The sequence below is a fragment of the Ciona intestinalis genome, chromosome 11 (genome assembly GCF_000224145.3).
Source record: "Ciona intestinalis chromosome 11, KH, whole genome shotgun sequence".
In the NCBI taxonomy this organism is placed as follows: Eukaryota; Metazoa; Chordata; class Ascidiacea; order Phlebobranchia; family Cionidae; genus Ciona; species Ciona intestinalis.
The window spans coordinates 4,311,305-4,328,008 of record NC_020176.2 but is presented as its reverse complement, the minus strand read 5'-3'; the positions used below and the strand labels follow the sequence as shown (position 1 = coordinate 4,328,008).

General features: G+C 36.1%; 3 protein-coding genes across 4 annotated transcripts; 2 read left to right on the top strand and 1 right to left on the bottom strand.

Moving 5' to 3' along the window:
* Window positions 1-225: 225 nt before the first annotated feature.
* On the top strand, window positions 226-4,092 carry LOC100176299 (serine/threonine-protein kinase Nek2). Of its 2 annotated transcripts, none has more exons than XM_002129822.5 (6): window positions 226-1,056; window positions 1,205-1,603; window positions 1,945-2,104; window positions 2,354-2,417; window positions 2,791-3,012; window positions 3,352-4,092. In XM_002129822.5, exons 1-6 carry the CDS (start codon window positions 712-714, stop codon window positions 3,584-3,586), a joined length of 1,425 nt encoding a protein of 474 aa, XP_002129858.1. In that variant the 5' UTR covers window positions 226-711; the 3' UTR covers window positions 3,587-4,092. The 2 variants fall into 2 exon arrangements, with proteins under 2 accessions (XP_002129858.1, XP_018669499.1); XM_018813954.2 differs by having other exon boundaries at window positions 2,351-2,417.
* Window positions 4,093-4,708: 616 nt separating this feature from the next.
* On the top strand, window positions 4,709-12,058 carry LOC100180987 (alpha-(1,6)-fucosyltransferase). The gene is made up of 10 exons (XM_018813945.2): window positions 4,709-4,948; window positions 5,226-5,354; window positions 5,765-5,850; window positions 6,407-6,569; window positions 7,406-7,514; window positions 7,896-8,133; window positions 9,040-9,286; window positions 10,107-10,298; window positions 10,868-11,021; window positions 11,469-12,058. The coding sequence occupies exons 1-10, from the start codon at window positions 4,866-4,868 to the stop codon at window positions 11,793-11,795; spliced, it is 1,728 nt and encodes a 575-aa protein (XP_018669490.1). The 5' UTR covers window positions 4,709-4,865; the 3' UTR covers window positions 11,796-12,058.
* Window positions 12,059-13,758: 1,700 nt separating this feature from the next.
* On the bottom strand, window positions 13,759-15,392 carry LOC108949905 (enoyl-CoA delta isomerase 1, mitochondrial-like). Its single transcript, XM_018813970.2, has one exon. It carries the CDS (start codon window positions 14,748-14,750, stop codon window positions 13,950-13,952), a length of 801 nt encoding a protein of 266 aa, XP_018669515.1. The 5' UTR covers window positions 14,751-15,392; the 3' UTR covers window positions 13,759-13,949.
* Window positions 15,393-16,704: the final 1,312 nt, after the last annotated feature.

Sequence of the window (16,704 nt, the reverse complement as noted above, 5' to 3'; positions counted from 1 at the left end):
GCGCGTGGATATTTTCACACTAATTAATAACTGACATAACAATCTTTATTACTGTTTCCAAATAACGAAAACCAACATAAAGTGAAGCTGGCGAAAAACCAATCACGCGCCATAATGCTCCCCAATTACATGATTTACTATTTCTATGGATTAAATCAACGCACGAATTTAAATTTGTTTTGTCGTCGCTATGCGTCATCGCTTTACGTTTGTGTGTGACAAGTTTAAATTCCGTCGGTTCAACTGTCGTTTTGTATTTATTCTTAGTGAGAGTAAATGCGTGCAATAAATATATTGAAGCGCCTAAAAGCTTACCAGTAATAACAAGACGGATATAGTCGGGTATGCAGAATCTTTTGCATTTTGCAAAAGTCCGTGTACGTTGTTCCGCTTATTTTTATACTGCGTCGTTCCATATGTTGGTCCTTTTTGTTGCGGTATTTATTTTGCATCAAAACTGTGTAGTATAAGTTGCATTCTTTTGAAACGTTTCAATGTAATTAGTAATCTTACTTCTGTTGTTTTTTTTTATCTTAGAATTGTAATTTTATTTTGTATACAAACGCGCAACGCACGATTCATTACTAAAAAACATTGTACAGTTGGTATCAGTGAGGCTTACAGAGCAGTTGAAGGTCACAATTGTTACCGGTCACCAGCTAAACAATTACCAATTGATTGATTATTATTTATTATAGAATAATAAGAATCATGCCTTCAAAACTGAGTGATTACGACATTCTTCATCTGATTGGGTCGGGCTCGTATGGAAAATGCTTGAAAGTTCGAAGAAGAAGTGACAGCAAAATCCTGGTGTGGAAAGACATGGACTACGGGTCAATGACTGAACCTGAGAAGCAACAACTTGTTTCGGAGGTTAATCTACTGAGAGAGCTAAAGCACCGCTTCATTGTGAGATATCATGATCGTATTATCGATCGTTCCAAGAGCAGATTATATCTGATAATGGAATATTGTGCTGGTGGAGACCTTGCAAGTTTAATCACCAAATGCAGAAGAGAACGAAACTTTTTGGAAGAAGATTTTATTTTGAAGGTAAATAAGATTGTGTAAAGTTTAAAATGTCTTAAAATAGCTTAAATAGTGTTGAGCTGCAGAAACACAAATCTAATTTGAAACAAAATTTTCAACCAATTCAACCAAATTTTCAACAAACAAAAGTTCTAATTTCAACCAATTCCAGATATTCTGCCAACTCTTGCTTGCCTTACAAGCTTGCCACGGTCAGCGGCGTCGAAACGGCAACCAGGGCAAAGTTTTACATCGAGATTTAAAGCCGGCAAATGTCTTTCTTGATGAAAACAAAGACGTCAAGTTAGGAGACTTTGGATTGGCTCGTGTGCTAAACCATGATACAAGTTTTGCGAAAACTTTTGTTGGAACTCCATACTACATGTCACCTGAGCAAATGAATAAGATGCAATACAATGATAAGTCTGATATTTGGTCGCTGGGCTGCTTGATTTATGAGTTATGTGCGCTGGTCCCACCATTCACTGCTCCAAACCAAAAGATGCTTGCCGTTAAAATAAAAGAAGGACAATTCCGTCGAATTCCATCTAAATATTCAAATGAACTTCAAGTAAGTTTGGTATTTGTGTGTTAATGCTACTGCTCCTGTATGTATTGTAGTTACTACTACCATCTACAATATGCTAAGAAACTTGAGTTGCTGAAGCTATTGCAGTGTGTGGATAAGCAGGCATGACTTTTGGTTGGTTTGGTCATTTATATCCTTGTGGGTGGAAACTTGAGTTACTTATCCACAGACAGTGGCCACTTCCATGCCAATTGAGTTAGCTAGTTCAATTTGGAATTACAATATTTCAATTAAGAAGCCTTTTTCAAGCACCGTATTATTTTAATGCTACTTAATGTACCTCCCATACCATGCATTAAAACATAACATCACCCTTCACACAGGATTGTGTTGCATCAATGTTGAACCTCACATCAACATCTCGTCCATCACTTGAACATATACTTAGTTTAAACATCTTAAAGAAACACGCGAAAGAACATGACGAGCTCAACTCTTCAGTGAATTCCCAGTCCCCTGTTGTATCTACTGAGGAGAAACATGGTGTGTACTGGTGACTGGTGTATATTATAATTCTCTGCGTTTAAACTTGAAATGAGTTATAAAGTTTAAACTTGAAAGTTTGGCTATAAAATATAAACCACCTGCATACCCAATAGGCCAGCATAAAAGAATATTTGAAAAGTTTTATTAAGATCATGTTTGAGAGCTAACTTACTGTTACTATGTATATTTATTATTTTGTGCTGTATGCGATATAACTGCCGGGTAATGAAGTTTCCGTTGAAGCAGGAGTTGGGAAGGCAATCGTAAACCACAGAAGATTATCCCCAGTTAGTGATATACCTGATGACCGGTATGTATTTGTTGTTGTACAATATGTATTAGTATGATGTGGCTTAACAGCTGAAACAAAGAAGTTTACAGAATTAAAATTAATTAACCGTAGCCCCGTGACTTTTAAAGAGTGTTGTTAATTGTTGAAAACGAAATCGGGAAATATGAGATTTAGGTGCTAACGGAATCCCATCTTATTTCTAAGTATTATATGATGGTTACATATTTAATAAAGTATTCATAACAAGTTTTTAATGACTGCCAATTTGATTATGATTTCCTTTTTCATGTTTTTTTTTATTTATTATGATCTTCGCTATCTTTTTGAAGAAATAAAAAAGGCCTTGATGGGCTAAGAGTTGTGTAATTTATATTCACCGTTATTAACACAGATCCTCACCAAGTGCGATCCTGAAAGCAAGGGAGGCATCATTGGATGAGAGGACACGAGAGGTTGAGAGATCCGAGCGCGATCTTCAGAGAAGGGAGAGACTCTTGGAAGATCGGGAGAAAGCAGCGGAAGAGAAGATGAGAACGGCTGAGTCGTTGATCCGGCAATATCGAGAACTTTGCGACGATCGAAAAATTATTCAAGATTCATCGAATATTAACCAGTAAGTGAGCTTTTTTAAATTGTTTTGTTTTATTTTACTTTTTAATAAAAAAATATTGTGGTACAAGCAAATTCTTGTTTTCTCTGTAGTTAAGGGCTGCTTAATATTGTTCAATTTATAATTTAGTTTCAAAAGTTTCTTCTACAAAAAGATTTAATAAATACGTTTTTTTGTAACTGGAGTATGTTGCTTGTGTGTTTTTTGTATATTCGTGTGGGCGTGTGGCCTAGGGTTTTAATTCACATCTTTATCAAAAGAGACTGTGTGATTTGTAAGCTCTTATCGTGCGTTTAATTGTGTGCGATCATTGAAATACCATTATATCAAATTTACTTTCAGGTACCGCCTGGACCTAATCAGCAACAAAAAACAAGTTCATTTTGCCGGCGATTCGAAGTTTAAGGAAAACCGAGATGTTTTGGGTGGGTTGGGTAATATGAGGTATAATGGTGGGAAGGCAGGGCTGGATTATGGGAAGCTACATAACGCTAGGATGGATGATATACATAGAAAGTACAGGGAAGTCCAGAAGCCAAGTTATTATAAGAAGAGGCCTGTACTTGGTATCAGGTGAACTGTATATAATTGTGAACAAATTATCAAAGAGTCCCACATCAAATTAATGCTGATATTTCAAGATTTTTTAGTTTTTTTACGAAAGTTAGGAGAAAATATTGCTATTTAAACTAGCATTCCATTTTTACCACTATACATGTTCGTGTATTTTTAATAAAAATATTTTTTTCTCATTTTCAAACTACAGTACTTGGTGGTGTGAATAGTACTGTAATGCAGTTTTATATTGTTTGAATTGTAATTCCAATTAAACCTGTGTTAATAAAGGCACTGTGTCACTTAATTGTTACATACTCACTATAGTGTGAATACAACAGGTCTAACGTTTAGTTGTTTTGAAAACCTTTGTAAAAACTTTTACTTTCACCGTTACAAGAGCTGCAGTATTTTTGTACAAAACCAAAGTAGAACTGAAGTAAAATTACATTGTGTATCTTTCTATTCGTACAACACTAATGTGTGTTTGATTAACATAATATATATGAATATTATTGTATTGCGAAATGTTTCATTGTGTGGTTTGGTTTTACTACAGGAAAGGCAGCAAAAATTAAACTACTAATTAATATCATTATGCATCGTTTGTTTTGTATGTTAATTGGGTTTGAATAATAAGCTATCGATTTCGACACAAAAGAACTAAAACGGTTGACGCGATTGTTTGTTTTTTAAAAGTCACATCAGTTGTAACTGACTTAAAAGTTTAAATACGAATTATCGTCTTTAATATTCTTTCGTTTGTGGGGAGTCCCCAGCTCTATTCATAGAAAATACAGTTGTCCAAAAGGTGAAAACTACGGTAACGGGCAAGACACTAAACAAAGATTGCTTCAACCCAGTGCCCACTAAAGGTAAATAAAACATAACGTCAAGAAGTGTATGCAACATAACACCCGTAATTTAACGACTTCCGTATTCCCTCCACGAAGGATATAGAAAGTTACATTTGCATTCAGTTGGCTCCTTCGTGCTCACAGTCGAGCTACCCTAACAATCTCTAATGTTCACGTACGCACAAATACTTTGATCCGAAACCAATTAGCGACCACACCCACCATTCAGCGTCGAAACTTCTTCTTTTAATCCTTATAACCTTTTCCGCCAGTAGTAGTTTCGGGCAAGTTCCTTACTAACTTGCGTCTAACTTATGTTGCCCGCGGGCATATACACGTTACATTGGCGCATACTGCAAGACACCATGCTCACTCTGCAACTTAACCAGGTAGTAACTTGTCCTTAAATCAGTTTATATATTATAAAGTCAGCTGAGCTAAGTAATGCTTCGCCGAGGCCAGAGAGTGTTTATATTTATCGGTATCTTGCTTTCGGCTTTAAATATCTTTATAACTTGGAAATCATGGTAAGTTTTTAACCAGAATTCCGCTTCGTATTTTAATATTTACGCACGTGTTTGAGATATTACTTAACTACAGCGAAATGACGTCAGTAGTTACGTCATTAAGCTTCCGTATTTTTTGAAATAAATTTCACAAAACTTTTGTTTTCGGGTCTTAGTTTTCGTTGGTTTTGTTTACTCACCTACAACCCGAACTTGTTTATCTCATAAATAACTTAAGTCACAATGTTTCTTTGTTTACGTCACACAAAAACGATTCATTTCAAACTTTTGTTTCCAGTGTGACGTCATCAGAGTTCTCGAACGCACAACAATCACAACAAACACACGTCGATGTAATTCTCGAACAACTTCAATTACAACAGAATGAATATAAGGCGGTGCTTCACCTGGCTGATGACGTCATCAGGTATGCATAATGTACTAAAAACAATAATATTAAGTTTTAATTTTTCTCTTCTTAAACGGTAAGTATTAAAAAGGGCTAAAGCGAAAAGGCAGGATATAGCGACAAAACGAAGGTCGTAAAAACACTAACGGTTAAACATAACTTTTAACTGGAAGTAAGAACTATTATATTTGTTATGCACCATGCGCTTTTTTGAACGCGGCTGTTTAAGTCGGCAGCGAGCATGAGGTATTAACACCACGTGTGTTGTGACTGATGCATTGTTTACGTTAACCATTCTTCATCGCGTTGCCACGTGTAGCGTTGTATTTTAACAGTAAGAACCATAGAGCATTAATGTACAACAGGACATATATTATATAAGCACTCTATGGTAAGACCAGAACTTGATTAAATTACATTTATTGCAGTCGGTTAAAACGCGAAGCTGCAACGACAACAACGACGTCACATACTCGTCTTTCTACGTCAACTGAAACAATTCCCACAACAACCGGTATGTGTGTTATAATTACTATGTCAGCATGAAGTGTATGGATATACCGTGTGTTTGGTGTATAAGAAGACATCCATGTTATAACTCAACAATGAGCATGAGGTGTACGAATACACCATGTGTGTCTGGTGTATAAGAAGACACCCATGTTATAACTCGACAATGAGCATGAGGTGTATGAATACACAATGTATGTCTGGTGTATAAGAAGACACCCATGTTATAACTCGACAATGAGCATGAGGTGTATGAATACACAATGTATGTCTGGTGTATAAGAAGACACCCATGTTATAACTCAACAATGAGCATGAGGTGTACGAATACACCATGTGTGTCTGGTGTATAAGAAGACACCCATGTTATAACTCGACAATGAGCATGAGGTGTACGAATACACCATGTGTGTCTGGTGTATAAGAAGACACCCATGTTATAACTCGACAGTAAACATGAGTTGTATGAATACACCGTGTGTGCCTGGTATATAAGAATATATAAGAAAACTATTGTTATAACTGAACAGTAATTATATTATCATCTCCACAAACCACAGAAACACAACGACCGGCCAGTCACAATCTTGCACAGGATCCTTACATACGTAAACTATTGAACGACGCCCATGAACTACAGTTAACATTCAGAGCAAGGTTTGGATCTCCAAGCAACGAATCGGATCCTAATTATTATGTCCAATGGATGATCGACCAACAAAAGTAAACATTATTATTCTATTATGATATGTATACGGGTGAGGTCCTTTTTATCCTAACGTTGTATAGGCGCATTCTATATGTGCGAGGTCCTGCACTAAGGAACGCCATTTGGGGTGTGGGATTTAGGCCAGAATTGGCATATTACCCCAACACCCAGGCTTCTACAACTCATAGGTGACCACTGGATTAAAACAATGTCACTAATACGTCGTAGGCGACCCAAGCAAACGTGTGTAACTGCTTCTGTGTAACGTCTTTAAATATTCAATATACACCTATAATAAACCAGATACATCTGCTATAAACAACGACAAAGTATATACACCTAATATGAAAGCATCTTTGCGTTTGTATTCACGCATGCCTATGTCTACATATTTGAAGTGCCCGTTGTATAAGCTGTATTAGTAGTTAGTACTCACGACGTATCGGCATATCTTATAATCTCCCATTGCCATAACACAATATAAGCTTTATTTATCTCTTCGATCACGAAAATCAAGTAAATTAACAACGATACGTTAATAAGGCTAATCCTTTTGTTTTCATGGAAGTGACCATTAAATGTTCCAATATCCAGCCTGGAGCGATAGCTATATAAACGGTGAACAAAACTGCTTGTTTGTAATCCATGCTGCTTGGTAGCCTATAATATAAAATAGCTGTGTATAAGATGTGTATAAGAAAATAGCTGTGTAAAAGAATTATAAAACCGTATCCTCACGAGTTTAATTGACCGTTGTTAATTGTTTAAAACACGATCAGGATATTTAGATATTATGTGTTAAGGGCGTCCCATCTTCCTCCCCTATATTACACAATATATTTCCCCACAGTGCGTTGATAAATAACATAGAGGAATTTCGCGACCAAAACTTGGAAGCACGTGGTGAAGCTGCGAGGAAACTGCAGGATCTTGTGCAGAAACGAATCAACTACTTACAAGTAAATTGGTTGAGTTATTGTGGAGTATGATATGTGTCTGCTATACTGTAAGGTGTTGAGTGTTGTAAACGCAAATATGAATAAATGCCGCTTAACTGTTTTATCCTCACATGGCGGAGCAACGACAGTTGTGATAACACGAGTGTTCTGTTTCATACACCTCGTGCTCGCTTACGAGTTCACCTAATATGTAATTTTATGGGTGATTATATGTGTGGTAATGTATATGATAGTCCCGCTATCTTTATGCTAACACTAAGCATAATAAAATAACGCTGTCCTACATCTAAGGTCCACTGTCATGCTATAGGACCTTACCCATACAGAATAAAATCATAACCCTCTCCCTATAAAAACTAATATTATTCAATCTTTTAACAGAATCCTAAAGACTGCCGCTCCAATCGTAAACTGGTTTGCGCAATCCATAAGAAATGTGGGTTTGGTTGTCAACTCCACCACTTAAGCTATTGTATGATGACAGCATATGGTACAGGGCGTACTATGATATTGGTATCAAAGCTGTGGTTATATAACCCTGGTGGATGGGAAGAGATATTTGAACCGCTAAGCGCAACTTGCACGCAAACTTTCAATTTCAAACCTCAAGTGTGGAGAGGTAAGTTTACTGTTGCTGTTGCCGGAAATATAGTAAAAGCAATTTTAGTTTTGTGTATAATATGGTAAGGGGAAATGGGACGCCTTTTTATGCTATTTTCTCGTTCCATTTAACAGTAAACAAAGAACATTTAAAGAATTATAAAACCGTATCCACAATATACCATAGGCCGTTGTTAATTGTTTTAATTGTATGCCTCGTCGTATTAGTAGGTGAAGCACCATTCCTGATACCACAAAAGTAGTTGCGAGTCATTTTAACACAGATTACAATAAACTTTATGGCTATGTTATCTCAGTTGACCTAAAGTTTCGGAAACGTCAAAAATCGACCCTGATTGCGTAACCTAATAGTTATTACAAAACGTAACAAGTTTGAAATGACTTGCTCTCTAATTATGCTTGGTTTGCTAAAATATACACAATAACAAAGAGATTGGTTTAGAACACATTATTAACAAGCATGTATATATACAAACTTATTAGCAGGCGTCGTTAGTCACTATTAGAGCATATCACACAACAGTTTGTTTGACAACTTAAAACATTTAACAAGCTTGTTTAAATATAATAAATACATTTTACAACCATGGAATTACTTAACATTAACTCTAACATAACAGTTATGTACAGCACTGTTTTGGGCGTATGTGTCCTTGGGCTGGGCATTTAACCGCGATTGATTGAATCCAGTGGTCATTAATGGGTTGTCCAAATTGTCAGTCATGCAGAAAAACAATCACCCACAAAGGTACATACGTAGTGGCAACTTGTAATGGGGGCACTAGGTGTTTGAAACAGAACATTCGACGACTGTCGTTACTCTGCCATGTGAGGATAAACAAGCTGCATTACATTGCAATGCATTCTTTACTACGTCACAACATTTATTATTACGTCACAACAGGTGAGCTCGAATCAGCGAACGAACTTGAAGTGATGCTTCCCGCTGTTGATCAATTACCAAAAGCTCCAAGGTTTGCTCCTCTTGGCATCCCGGAGGACCTTGCTGATGAATTGGATCAGTTCCATGGAAGCCCAGGGGTCTGGTGGGTTGGTCAGTTCATTAAATACATCTTCCGACCTCGGCCGTGGCTTCGTAAGGAATTGGATGGTTATGAAGTGACTGTTGATTATTCAACGCCTATAGTCGGGTAAGTAATTGAACGAAGTAATGAATGAGTGTAACTAATTTATCCTCGTGTGGCAGCAAAAAGACAGTCGTTATAACATGGGTGTTCTATTTCATACACTTCGTGCACGCTTGCGAGTTACCACGTATATATGTAACTTTGTGGGTGATTGTTTTTTTATTTTCTCTATCTTTTATACAAGGCCCTTCTTGTATTCTGACGCGCGAGAACATCGTAAAACAGTTATATTTAGTGAATCTATACTTAAAACATTTAAATACAACGCAAGCTCCTGTCTGCTCCCCGTGACACGTTTCTAAATTCAGTTTATTATATAATATGCTCCCGGGTACAGTTTTGTATTTAGAATCATCTCGGTTTTTTATATATATATATATATGTGTGTGTGTGTGTATATGTGTTGTTGCCAAGCATATTACACTCATTTTACAAAACATCTCTTCTGGCATAGATTTGCATACCAATATTTTGACGTCCCATACTTAACGACACGCTGTATGGAAACATCGGTACGCAAATAAATACCAGAAGATCTACTTCACAGAACAAATATATGGACACATAGGTTTCGTATCATATATATGCCCTGTACTTCCCTGGGGCCATACAGAAACCCAACTCTACGTCGTTTGCGCCCAACCATGTTGGTATATACATGGTATCAGTTACCAAGTCAACAATTTATATAATGTTTACAGTTTGAACTGTCGATACCAATTCAGCCCGATTGTCGTTGTCTCGCCGCACGAGAATAACAATTAATTAATGCATGCATTTAGTATGTGCCCATTAATTAAAACTATGCTCCCTTGTTTTCCAGCGTTCATGTTCGGCGTACAGACAAGATTGGTAAAGAAGCTTCATTTCACGCGATTGATGAATACATGAAACACGTGGATGATTGGTTTGATAGATACGATCAACAACGAAACTCACAACAGCAGGAACCAACCCGAAGAAGGGTCTATCTCGCTACTGACGACCCAACGCTGTTACCAATAGCTAAAGCAAAGTACGTAAACACGGGTGTTCTAATGGTCAGTTTTAATACAAACATAACAATCTATTTTACTTCTAACATCACTCTAGATGGTTTAACCCCTTTTTTAACTAAAAGCACTGTAGTTTAAATCGGAACAGAATGTGTTACATTTAATTAATTATTACTGTAATACCTAGCTGTTATCGTGTATTACACTCAAAGATATATATAAAGTTCTGTTATCTTGGATGGCACTTAAAGTTAATCTATTTATAGAAGGGTGGGGGAATAAGACGGGACATCTTTAGCGTATAACATCCAAATATCCTGATCGTGTTTTAAACAATGAACAACGGTCTATGGGAGCCGTGAGAAAACGGTTTCATAATTTGAATGTTCTTTGGTTACTACTAAGTATAGGACGAGAAAATAGAATCAAAAGGTGTCCCATCTCTCCTTGCACCCTTCTATATATAAAGTTGTATTATCTTAACATTTCGCTATCTGGTTATATATCTGTTACTATCTCCTATCTAAATAATGCATTCGTGTATAAACTCTATCACAAACAATGCGGTTCATGGAATATATTTATTCAGGTTCCCACATTATACGTTTGTGAGTTTCGTTCATTTCTCGAGAACCGCAGGTTCGTTGTTTCATCGTTATTCAACTGACAGCTTGAGAGGGGTCATTGCTGATATACATTTGCTATCAAAATGCAATTACCTTGTGTGTACGTTTTCCTCACAGGTAAGGAATGTGGTGTTTTTTATAAACTTTTTTTAACCTAAAACCAGTAAAACGACGTTCCAGACGCTCGATTAAATTTTTCAGTTTGGTGGAATGGCGTTACGGTAGTTGCAGACACTTTAAAACTCAGATTGCAATAAATTTAATTTATTTAATATCTGAATACACTTTACTTCCGGGAGTTCTGGACAGACCTGGTTATAACGTACACACACATGTAGCAATTATATAATGTCTAAACTAATGTTTCTCATTCTGTCATGGCCAGAGGGTTATTTTCATAGACACGAAACACTTCCCTGCACTTTGCACCATTGTTAAAATAAAACTCTGAATGAAAACCATTACCTTTTACCCTGTACGTTGTATTGTCTAATCCTATACCGCCTTTGAATTGCCGATATACTATGATTTATGCAAACTTACAACACACGCTTTTTATCACAGGTTTGTCGCGTTGCTTACGAACTAATGCAAACCTTACATCCTGATGCTTCAAACTACTTCCATTCGCTTGATGACGTTTATTATTACGGTGGCCAAACCGCTCATGAACAAACAGCTGTGTTAGATCATGACCCAAAACCTGGGAGCCAGGAGATTGAACTGAGGGTTGGAGATGTGGTTGGTATTGCTGGCAATCACTGGGATGGATTTTCTAAAGGGACGAACAGACGCACTAAACAAACAGGGCTATATCCTTCATATAAAACTAAAGAGATATTTCCATTAGTGAAGTACCCAACCTACCCACAAGCTAACGGTGGCACTTAACATACATTTAACTTGCAACAAGCATAATGTTGCAATGAGTTTAAATTATCCAGAATCTGGATCCAGCGTTGTTAGGTCTGTGAGAGACATCAGAATAATGCTTGAAATTGCTCTTCTGGTTAAAATGTAACTAACCAAGTATCCCAGTATAGCAGCGGCAGAATGTAAGAATAATTTTATAAATTTCAGTTTTTGTGGCAAACTTTTTATTCAAGCAGTTTCAATGAAATGCTGTAACGAGTGATCACGTCGCACTTCATATTTAATCGTGTTTTTATCGTTAGACGGAATTTGCAGTTTCAAAATAATCTTTTTTATTCTGTATTAATGTTTCTCAACCCTAATTAAAATATGTTGCAAAAAGATTTATTGCATTTTAACAACAATCTTTTTATAATTGTTTTATTGTCAAAACAAATTGCATTTTTTTGCTTGGTTTGTTATCATATCATGGAATTTAAACCTGGCATTAATAAGTTAGACACTGTTTCAAGTTTTAGTGAATGTAAAAGTGATTCTGCATCTAGTATTCTTATTATTTTCATTGTTTATTAATTCGTTTATAAAAAAGTAGGCTGGGGTAAGATGGGACACCGTAAGCACATAATATCCCATATTTCCTAATCAAGTTTGGAACAATTATTAACTCTATTTCAGAGCCGTCAAAATTCGAGATTTATTTTTGTAAATATTCTTTGTTTACTTCTAAATGGGACGAGATGATAGTGAAAACATGGACCATCTTACCCCAGCCTAATATGCTTTAATTAATCGCATATTTTATTCACAAACATCAAATATATTCCTTACCAACCCCAGTTATATTTTCTTTATCAGGTCACAATCACTAATGTTCTATAAAACAGGTTACCTGTGCTGCGAAAATTTTACTTAATAACAAAAATTACATTTGTTAAAATTGTAAAACATGTTTTTTCAAAATAAGGTGTTCCGCAAACCAGATCCGAACGTACCATGTTTATAAACTGTTCAATCACCAAAGCTCTAACTCTAACAAGCTTCAAACAGTTAATTCTAACACCTGACAATAGGTACTAACTAACACGACATATTACGTACTCCAGCCTCACTGTGTAACTACGTGCACATTATCATTACATATCCCGTACTGTCTCATTATCAACGTCTTCAAATTGAACTTCTTTTCAAAATTTTCCATCTGTTCTTCATTTCCACTTACCTGATACTTGTTGTGTGTTGTTTGACAAATAAATCGTAGTCCCAATTAGTTCAATGCGTTTGTTCTTTCAGCCATTACGATGCGTATAGAACTCTGAGAGAAGATCGATACCTTTTGCAGATCGTGTTTTAAACAACTAACAACAGTTTATAGAAATCATGAGAACACAGTTTTATATTTTTTTGAAGATGGGACACCTTTGGTACATAATAACCAAATATCCCGATCGTGTTCAAAAAATTCGATCGTGTTAAAAAAAAATTCATTCTGGCGCAAGCGCTTAGTTTGGGTTGGGGGGAAATGGGACACCTTTAGCACATACTATCCAAATACCCTAATCTTGTTTTAAACAATTAACAACGGTCCATGGAAGTCGCGAGCATACGGTTTTATAATTATTGTTCTTTGTTTACCACCAAATAGGACGAGAAAATAGAATTAGTAGGTGTCCCATCTTCCCCCACCCTTATTATATGCCTACTTATATCTCGTACTCGATTTTAGACAAATTTAACAAAAATTTTCCCATAACTTTCTTTGCTGCTACCATTATTGGTCTGTATGTCGTTTTACTTAACAATAAACTTTTCCCGAGTATAACTTGTTTATTTTGAAAACCTTGCACAATGTAGAAAAAAATCCGTATAATAACATAAACAGAGTGTTTGGTAAGGTCTTGAATATAAGTATATATAGTAGGTTGGGGAAGATGGGACACCTTTAACTCATAATATCGTAATATCCTGATCGTGTTTTAAACAATTAACAACAGTCTTTTTAAGACTTGAGGTTACGGTGTTATAACTCTTTAATGTTCTTTGTTTACCACCAAATGGGACCAGAAAATAGAACAAAAAGGCTTCCCATCTTCCCCACTCTAGTATATCACAATTGTTCCGATATAATAGTAGCTACCTATAAACGTATTGTCCATTTAATTTTATGTTACTGTTTCACTTTGATTGACGCTGCGCCTCCAATTGTTTAATAATATTTCCAAACGCAACCTGGGCAAACGGTTGTTGGATTAAACCGACAGTAACTTTAAGGTTCTGGTCTCTGTTAGCGATAAACTTTTCAATGTCAGCTTGTCTTAACGTTTGTTTGGTCAGTTTAAACGCAGGTTGTGGGATTTTAACTAAATGCTGCAATTTCTTCATTGCGTTTGGGAGGACAAGGTTGAGATCCACAGCTTCGTCTACAAGACCAACTTTAGCAGCTTCTTCAGTTGAAAAGATCTTTCCTTCCAAGAGAGCAAGTTCGCATTGGCGGTTCCCGATCACCGATTTCATGACGTCAATGTAGAAAAACGGGGCCACGATCCCGAATTGAGCTTCTGGCAATCCAGTTCTTTTGCCTTTCATCATGACTCTGTAGTCGCAAGTCAAAACGAAAGCACACCCACCAGCTACAGCGTCTCCGTTTATAGCAGCTACGATCGGCTTCCCAAAGCTGTACATTGTGAAATGGATGTCTTGTACAGCAGTCCAGTATTTCGCGAGTCGTTCATCGGTTTGGTTGTGCATATCATAAGAATTAAGACCTGAGATGAAAGTCTCGCCATTGTATTTCGAGGTAACCAAGACGCCTTTCACGGAATCATCTTTTTCGATATCTCTCAACTTCTCGATCAAATTTGTCAACAGTTCGAGGGACAAGGTGTTAGCAGGCGCCGATGATAATGTAATTGTTGTTATTCCGGAAGTTTCATCGTTCTTTAATTCGAATCCTTTGTTTCCACATTGTTCTGTCATATTCGTACGTGTGACGTCACAGATAAATAGGAAATTAAAAATCTAGAATCTGTCTGAAAAAATTTGTCGAGTTTGCGCGTCTTACACTTTTTTTAAGCGTAGAAACCTCTTCCACACCAATCTGCCACAGGTTATAAAGTGTCTACAAGCTAGAAGTTCCTAAACCTAATAGATTCGACGCACTATTCAATTCTTTGGTTCTGTTTGCAACACACAACTTCTTGGAGACATACTTTACAACTTAATACGGCACATTTACAACTATTTTTGATCTTTTTGGCTGACAAGAGTCAAGAGTTTAACAACTGTTACGCTTTATGAAACTATCGTGAAATTTTTAATCAAAAAATAAACAAAAGGAGTCTCGTTTTCTATTATTTCCGGTGTCTGCGGTATTTTTTCTACACATGTTCTTCGTCACAATGACAAACTGTAGAAAACTGATTCAACGAAACAGCTTGTCTTATTGAGATATAAGTACTAAGAAACATAAAGATATTTTGCTTGTATCTCCTCGGATACAGTAGAGAAAATCTAAATATTTAAAAGAGCAAATAGGAGCGAATGAGCAGCAAAACGACGTCGATAAAACGCGAAATTAAACATCTAACTAAACCTTGTCTTTTGCAACTAATTAAGCTTTGTATGTTGCCACAATTAATGCTACTGATACATATATACGTTATATTAATACCGGAAAACACGTCACAAACAATACGTCATCTTTGTATGATTACTATTTATATTTTTTTAACGCTGTTTTGTACATTTAAAGATAAATGTATTAAACAAACACAAACTTACGACTTATTTGTATATTCAGATTTACACAACAGAAATATTGTGCCTTTGGGCAGGTATGACGCTGAACATAACGCGTCTACATAACGATGTGGTTGCATTTATCGCAACATTATACTAGGCATACGAATTACTTGTACGTTGTTTCGGTGTTGTTTCATTCTGGCGCAAGCGCTTAGTTTGGGTTGGGGGGAAATGGGACACCTTTAGCACATACTATCCAAATATACTAATTTTGTTTTAAACAATTAACAACGGTCTATGGGAGTCGTGAGGGTACGGTTTTATAATTCCTTGAATATTCTTTGTTTACTACCAAATGGGACAAAAAATAGAACAAAAAGGTGTCTCGACTTTCCCTACCCGACTATATATAAAGACTGTTGTCGCGCCAATAATATTATTTTGTTCATTAGGACAAAGTATATTGGGGCTTTAATTATACTAATTTATGCTTCTTGAGTGTTGTATTGATGTAATTTTGGACATTTACGTTTTGTTTTATTTTTCCCTATTAAAACGCCTGCTTCCTTCCCCAACCGCTCCCCAATAAAAGACGAAAATAAACTTATTTTGATCACAAGGCAAATCATCTTGTCAAAGCATAGATACCTAAACATATAGATAGGAAACTAAAGACCACGTGACAAACAACTTTCGGCGTTTACGGATTAATTTATGCATTATTTAATCAGATATTTATTTCATATCATTTGCAATAATGTTTTCCACATTTTGTGCAAATTTTATCAACTAATATACCATATATTTAAATATATCTCAAAATAACCGGTTTAGACAGGTCACGCTTGACTGAATCCGTGCTCGGGCAAATATCTGTAGTATTAACGCTGATGATCGTATGTGCTAATACCTGATACGGTATGCTGTTACCTATGTGTCTAATTTTGTGAGATGTATGTTACTGAGTTTTACATTTCGCGGGTACAGGCCTTTATTTGGTTACCTTTAGAAGAGTTTTAGTAACATTTAAAGTTTTAATCATGGGCATTCATGGCTAATTAAGGAAGAGGGAAAGATAAGGCAATGGTAGCATTTGAGATAGTAAGTATCACATTTTCCTGTGTTTATAAGAATTGCAGCTACGCATTTTATAACCCAGAAAACTTAGTAGCATATAGACAGATAGTTT